Genomic DNA, 7,731 nt, shown 5'->3' with positions numbered 1-7,731 from the left:
GGAGAAGGGTGGAGGAGAAAGACGATGCCAGCAAGAAGAAGGGAAAGGTAGCACCGGAGGACTCCTACTCCTGATCTGGACATGTTCCCGTTACAAAGAGACGGCGGTAAGTAGGCTCAATGAGGATGATCGCAGCGAAGGAGATTGACGACAATGTCGGGTGGCTCTGCTAGGATGGCGGCAGTGAGTCTGATCTGGTGCTATTGTTCTTGAATGGGGATTGGTTATGTGTATGCTGATTCTTTGAACCGTCCTCCCATTTTTTGTGCTTTGTAGAAGCACGTTAGTGCTGGTTCCTAATCCGACACTAATGCCACCTCCCTCATCGGTGCTCAAAGAGTAGTGCTTTTTAGGGAACCCACACTAATGAGGGTTTTTACAATAGTGTCTGGAGGCCTTCGCTATAGTGGCCCATATATGTTGTTGTCTCCCACAAACGGTGGCGCATGTACGGAGCCCTCCCTTACTTCTGGCTACCGAGCCACATATATAGGCCCCCCATCATCAACCCTGCCCATCTAGCCATATTGGCCCGGCCTGCGTGCACCTTGCCATCTTGTCATATGCACCCCTGTTGATGTGAAAAACACACACTGGCCCAAAAGATCTGCTTAACTCCTGTGCAGGTCCAAAATCTTGCTTTTAGGTTCGTGAGCGTGCCAGTTGATTTGATCCCACAATCAACAAGAAGAAAAAAAACAAGAAAACGAGGTTAAATCCATAAACGATAGCCGATCGGCTAGGAGCCGATGACATATCGTCAATCGTTGAGCCGATGATATTGGCAATAGATCGGCAACAAAGAATAAAGCAATATAAAACTAAATCTACCCGATCGGCTGTAGATATCAACGATATATAATCTTTCTCTCGATGTATATTTAAACTAAGTGCTTAGGATAGATCGAACAGCATGTCGAGACAGTATAAACTTAAGTCTAAAGATGCATTAAAGTAAGGATTATATAAACGCTTATAGCATAGCCGATCAAATAGATCTAGCATGTATCGGCAAATACTCTGATACCACTCTATATTAAGATATTAAAACAGATAAAATATATTAAACATAAAGCCTAATATACTCTAATGCGATAAGATCTTAATATAAAGGGATGATTTAGCATAATAATCAAGCATATAAGGTATAAAATAGCTAAATCAGGTAAGATCGGCTAAAACCCCGATACTATCTCTATCGATCGTCATAAAACAAGCTAGATATTATAATTATAGACAATACTTAATAGATCGAACTCAACCGATGCAGCATTAAGCATACAGATTTAGATTAATAAAGATCTAGACCAGTTGATGAAAACCTCTAAGAGATGGTGGATATGCTATATAATTTAGATTAATAACAAGATCTAACTCTATCGACTACTCTCTAACAATAAAAACCAACCGATTGCGGGTTAGATGGCGCAACTAACAAAGATTATGGAGCATATATGATAACTCGACGAATTACATAAACAAGATTAGAGTGTCATAAAGATGGAAGCACTAATCCCGAGAACGCTAACCGCCATGACAAGTTTACCTCCTGTTGAAGATCGAAATCGATACAGCTCAACCCGAAAGCAAGAACTCGTCGAAATAAATGAAAGTAAAAAGGGTGGCGATGCGCCGAAAGTATTATTGAATTGTTGTTGTAAATTACATGGGGTCGGGTTATATTTATACCCGAGATACATATAATAGGTCCTTGCCGGACACGACTATTATCTCTAACAAACTCTAAGACATACATAAGTCTTTACGACAGACTTTTACCCAAACATATCTCTAAGGAAACTATTCAAAATATCCTAAATAATAGATACAATTGCCTATCTGAGAACATATCTCCATCGTGATAATCCTTGTGTAGCACATTGATCGATTCCAGAAACGGCTTTACAACCATCTTAATGGAATCGGCTGTCCTCTGTCCGATGCAACTCAGCCGATGCAGACTTCAGCCGATGCCTCCGCAGCCGATGCGCACTCTGTTCTTCGAACACAATCCTCTGCTGAATCCACTTCGATTCCAATGCCGAACCGGGTTCATGACTTACCAAATTTGGTCGTTAACAACCCCACCACACAGTGCACTAGCATCACCAGCTCTCAGCTCCATGCCTGCTCACCGTAGAAGTTAGACCATCACTGTCGTGGGCCACAGCCTGCTCTTCCTCTCGTTATGTTTGGGCCGGGGTAGAGAATGATTTAGTGAACAGGTGGTTGGAGGCATGTGATGTATTTTAGGTGGTAGAACCATTTTTTCTATTTTCTAAATCAATTTTCCTTCAATTTACCAACTCCGAGCCCATAACGATAATATCAAACAGGAGTAGTACCACATCTTATTGATGATGGTCTATTTATCTTGCAGTATGCGGATGACACATTGATTTTTATGAAAATATTTGCTATATGTTTTAGAACAACTACCTATCCTCAATATTAATTTCCATGATAGTGAACTTTTTGCTTTGCCTAGACTAAAGACTCCGAGGAACAATATTTGTAGTTGTTTGGTTGCCAGATAGGTATTGTCCTTTTAGATATCTTGGTATACAACAATTGCAGCAAGTGAGGGCAAAATCACAAACCGTAAAAAGCAAAGGCAAAATCATAATTGCAGCAAGTAAAGGCAAGAATACAATTATGCCTAAAAACTAAATTCAAACACATGCTAAAAAAAAACATAAATTTGGTTATGATAGATGCTTGCTGTATAAATGCTGCAATTATTTTTCAGAACATTTTGTAACTATTTGAGTGATAAGGAAGCAAGCACGTGTATATGCACTTGTGTGGTGAAAAATCCAATTCCATTTGTAAGGATTAGAACACTATTTTGGACAGAATAAAAGACACATGCAAAACAGACAGTAATACAGTGAGACTCTAACCGATGGATCAAATTAAATGGGCTACTATATATATACTGCAAAAATTAGTGAAACTTGAATTTTAAATGCTCTGTGTGAAGTCTTAATTATTTCTTAATTAGATACATAGCATAGCATATATATGCGTGTAGCTAGTGTATATATGGATTCCATGTGCACTGCACTGTGTGGTGTGGTCGATCAAAGCGAATGAATTAGATGCTGCACGTAGATATCTAGCTGCTCATGGCGCCGTGGACGCTGCAGCGGGAGATGGTGTCGTCGTCTTATGTTTAGCACCGGTGGCAGTCTCAGAAAGATATTCCGGGAGGACAGCTTCCAGGAGATCCAACAAGGTCCATATATACTTGAACTTTGTGGCGAGGATGGCCTCGCCCTCCGAAGACGACCTCTCCGAGCATCCACTCTTGCAGAGCGGCAGCGGGTGGCCGCCGTGGAACAAGACGGTGAGATTCTGGTGGATCATAGGGGGCCTGTCTTCCATGTAGGTGTTTCCGCAGGTCTGGATGGCGTCAACGTCGCCGATGGTCTTGTTGCAGCTCAAGAGGCACTTGCCGGGATGTGTTTTTGTCGTTATCGCCTCGTCCCCTTTCCACTGCGGGAAGAAGGTGGCGATGATCACGGGGTCGGCGGCGGTGGTGGTTGCAATCATGGATTCTGCGAGCGATGAGGCCTCGTAGATCTTGACTCCACAGTAGTCGTACAGCCGTGTGTAGAGCTGCTCGTTATCCTGCGACTTGGCGACGTCGTCCGGGAGTGTTGGGTACACCCTGAGGCACGACGCTACGTCTGTCGTCTTGGAGCAGAATGCCTTGGGATCGTAGCTGCCGGTGGCGCCACTGACTGCAGCGGCTAGGAGGAGGAGGAGGAGGCGGAGGCGGAGGCGGAGTGGCAGCAGCAGTGAGCATATTTCTAACAGGTGCTCCGGTACCAACACTCATGTATGACGCCGCCATTATCATGGATCCTCGTCGGCTCGTCGTTGCTTGTCTGCTCATGATCAGTGACGCTATCCTGGCCGCACTGCCGCAGGCCGCCTCGCGTGGTGCTGGCTCTAATCGCAGGGACTGTTAGACTTAATCTTGTCGTTTGTGTTTTTTCATCCTATCAAGTCGTGTTTAGCTAATTAGTGGTTTGTGTCCACGTTAGTCTTTCCATGTGTGTACTGAGCAGTGAGCAGGTCAATAGTATGTGTGATTTAGTTTGATCAGGGAGGCCATGATCTGCATGCAAGTGAAGCATGGATTCTTGGCGAGAAGGCTGGATCAGATGGCTCATGCATGTGTTAGTGATTTAGTGGTGCTCTGCATGCAGCGAGTTGTGCCTTGCATGTAGGAAGGTGATTAGAGGATAATCCACGGGAGGTGCTTGCCGGTTTGTGCGGCAAGACGTGGCTTAACCTGTGCGTGTGTGTGCTCTATTTAACCAATGTAATCAGCATTTGTTAAAGTGTGTCAAAAGTGAAGTGAAAAACAAGTGTTTGTGCTGTGCGCGCTGGTGTGCAGCGTGGAAATTCCTTGCGTACTGTTCATCTTGTTCCTCCGTCAGTTCATCATCTCTGTGCGTGTATTTCATCAAGTGAGAAAGAGAGAGGTGTGTGTGCGAGTGAGTGTTTGGGCTGACAGGGACGAGCAAAGGTTGCCGAGCTCGCCAGCTGCTTGCTGCCTGCAAATAGAGTGAAAAAAAAAACAGGTGCAAATAGAAAAGGAAAAAGAAACCGAGTTCTGAAATTTTAGGAGCCACAGATGCCGGAGATGGTCACGCTGCTGACGGTGACATAGAAACGCACACTCCCTACTGGTTGCCTCATTTGAAACAAGGTGTAGAGAGATGGGAAGGAAAAAGATGGGAGGATGAAGGAAGATGGAAATGACATGTGGGTCCCACGTGCAGATGAGGAGATGGATGGGAAATGTGACGTTAGTGGCATGGTTCTAATTTTGTAAAATTTTAGTGGCATGGTTACGAATAGATGAATTGTAATGACATTTATTTAAAATGGCATGGATTGAATTAACCCTTGTAAAACGTATGGAAATTGAGGGATGGAGTCCTATTGGAAATAGGAGCTCTACACCTACTTTGAGTCGGCGGGCTTTGTGGTATAAATAGATGAGGGGTTGAGACTAGAAGATATTGACTTTTTGGGAGAGAAAAGTTGGGGTTTACTTCGAGGTTTCAATCCTAGTTCGTGAGTTGAGAGAGGAGTGCTTTAGATGCACTTTTGAAACACATATTGATGCAATGAAATTGATCTACTTTCAAGAGTTTTGTTGATACATGTTTTTCTGGATCTGACGGTTAAATCGGAGGCAAGTCGGCGGTCTAACCCAGATGGCGGTCCAACTGGCGATGAGGGGGTGGTCAGACCGGAATAAATCTAACGGTCAGATCGGCTATGTCGAGATCTCCATCAATTTGAAGGTAACTTTTTATTTCCACTAAAAGTTTTTGCCTTTTTTGTTTTCCCTACCATTCACCCCCTCTGGTAGGTTTGTTTGGTCTTGTTTCGATCGTACAATAGTGGTCCATATATGTCGTCATCTCCCACGAACTGTGGCACATGTGCGGAGCCCTCCCCTACTTCTGGCTACCGAGACGTAAGCTCCTCCTCACTAACCCTGCCCATCTAGCCATACTGGCCCGACCTGCATGCACGTTGCCATCTTGCTATATGCACCCCACCACACAGTGCAATAGCACCACCAACTCAGCTCCATGCCCGCTCACCATAGAAGTTAGACCGTCACCGTTGTGGGCCACTGGTTGCTCTTCCTCTCATTATATTTGGGGTACCTAATGATTTTGAGAACATGTGGTCGGAGGCATGTGATTTATGTAGGTGGTAGAACCATTATTTTTCTATTTTGTAAATCAATTTTCCTTTAATTCACCTATTCTGAGCCCATAACGATCATATAAAACAGGAGTAGTACCTCATCTTAACGATTATATAAAACAGGTGCAGTATGCGGATGACACACTGATTTTTATATGGATCATAATTTAGAGCAAGCTGAAAATATTTTCTATATGTTTTAGAACAACTACCTATCCTCAATATTAATTTCCATAAAAGTGAACTTTTTGCTTTGCCTAAACTAAAGACTGAGGAACAATATTTGTAGTTGTTTGGTTGCCAGATAGATATTGTTCTTTTAGATATCTTGGTATATCACAATTGCAGCAAGTGAGGGCAAAACCACAAACCGTAAAAAGCAAAGGAAAAATCACAATTGCAGCAAGTAATTAAAGGCAAGAATACAATTATGCCTAAAAAACTAAATTCAATCTTTACATGCCAAAAAAAAAACATAAGTTTGGTTATGATATATGCTTGCTGTATAAATGCTTTAATTATTTTTCAGAACATTTTGTAACTATTTGAGTGATAGGGAAGCAAGTATGTGTATGTACTTGAGGGGTGAACATCCAATTCCACTGTAAGAATTAGAACACTAACTGATGGATGAAATTAAATGGGCTACTATATACTGCAACAATTAGTGAAACATGATTCTTAAATGCTCTCTGTGAAATCTTGATTATTTCTTAGATACATAGTATATGCGTGTATATAGGGATTCCAAGAGCACTGCACTGTTGTGGTCTGGTCGATCGAATCGAAGGGACTGCATGCTTGTAGTTGCTCATGGCGCCGGGGCCGCCGCAGCAGCGACGTAGGGAGATGGTACCGTCGTCGTCGCAGTCCCAGTCTCAGAAAGATATTCCGGTAGGACAGCTTTCATGAGATCCAACAAGCTCCATATATAGTTGAACTTGGTGGCGAGGAGGGCCTCACCCTCTGACGACGAGCCGTCAAGGCATCCACTCTTGCAGAGTGACGGCGGGTGGCCGCCATGGAACAAGACGGTGAGGTTCTGGTGGATGATGGGGGGCCTGTCTTCCATGTAGGTGTGTCCGCAGGTTAGGATGGCGTCAACTTCGCCGATGGTCTTGTTGCAGCTCAGGAGGCACTTGCCTGGAGGTGTTTTTGTCGTCATCGCCTCGTCCCTTTTCCACTGCGGGAAGAAGGGGGCGCTGATCTTGGGGTCGGCAGCGGTGGTGGTGGCAATCATGGATTCCGCGAGCGACGTGGCCTCGTAGGTCTTGAAAGAGCAGTAGCGGACCAGCCGTTTGTACAACTCTTTGTTGTCCTGCGCCTTGGTGACGATGTCTGGGAGTGTCGGGAACACCCTAAGGCACGATGCTATGTCTGTCGTCTTGGAGCAGAACGCCTTGGGGTCGTAGCTGCCTATGGCAGCGGCAACGAGGAGGAAAAGAAGGAGGAGTGGTAGCAGCAGTGAGTGAGGCGATGCAAGAGAGGAGGAGCCGGCCATGCTTGCTAGGATGGGAATTGAGGGTAACTAACATATGCACATGGTCAGAATTTGATATATATACTCTCTTTCTCTCTCTATATGTAGGAAAATTTCTTTTCCCTGCATGCATCGCTGGCTAGTAATCAGGAGAGCTTCACAAGTGTTGGGTTCAGTTTTGTTATGAATACTCTCCATTCATTCTTGTACCCTCTCTCTCTCTCTTTGTTTTTAATTTCAAGATTTTCTTTTTGAGGTTCTCTAGGTGTGTTTGGACCCTCCATTCATCTTTTGATCCCATAAGCCTGATATAAGGACAAGGCGTTTGAGGAGAGTTGTGACCATTTTACCGCTAGAACCAAACTTATTTGCTATTAGACGCGCTCACTACCTCTAAATAGAGATGTGACCAACAACAACACCGGTGGTCACATGCGGAGTAATTGCTCTCGGGTTTAGAAAAATACTCCCTTTGTACCTGTTCATATGAGTACATCACCGATTCCAAT

General features: G+C 44.0%; 2 protein-coding genes across 2 annotated transcripts; both read right to left on the bottom strand.

The window, feature by feature from the left end:
- Window positions 1-2,906: 2,906 nt before the first annotated feature.
- LOC107277926 (uncharacterized) lies at window positions 2,907-5,623 on the bottom strand. The gene is made up of 2 exons (XM_015760653.3): window positions 5,524-5,623; window positions 2,907-3,815 (listed from the first exon to the last, which is right to left on the bottom strand). Exons 1-2 carry the CDS (start codon window positions 5,621-5,623, stop codon window positions 3,127-3,129), a joined length of 789 nt encoding a protein of 262 aa, XP_015616139.1. The 3' UTR covers window positions 2,907-3,126.
- A 746-nt stretch (window positions 5,624-6,369) lies between these two features.
- On the bottom strand, window positions 6,370-7,272 carry LOC107277816 (uncharacterized). Its single transcript, XM_015761163.3, has one exon. The coding sequence runs from the start codon at window positions 7,241-7,243 to the stop codon at window positions 6,554-6,556; it is 690 nt and encodes a 229-aa protein (XP_015616649.1). The 5' UTR covers window positions 7,244-7,272; the 3' UTR covers window positions 6,370-6,553.
- Window positions 7,273-7,731: the final 459 nt, after the last annotated feature.

This window comes from Oryza sativa, chromosome 11, assembly GCF_034140825.1.
Source record: "Oryza sativa Japonica Group chromosome 11, ASM3414082v1".
NCBI classification, from domain to species: domain Eukaryota; kingdom Viridiplantae; phylum Streptophyta; class Magnoliopsida; order Poales; family Poaceae; genus Oryza; species Oryza sativa.
This window is presented reverse-complemented; position numbering and strand designations above follow the sequence as displayed.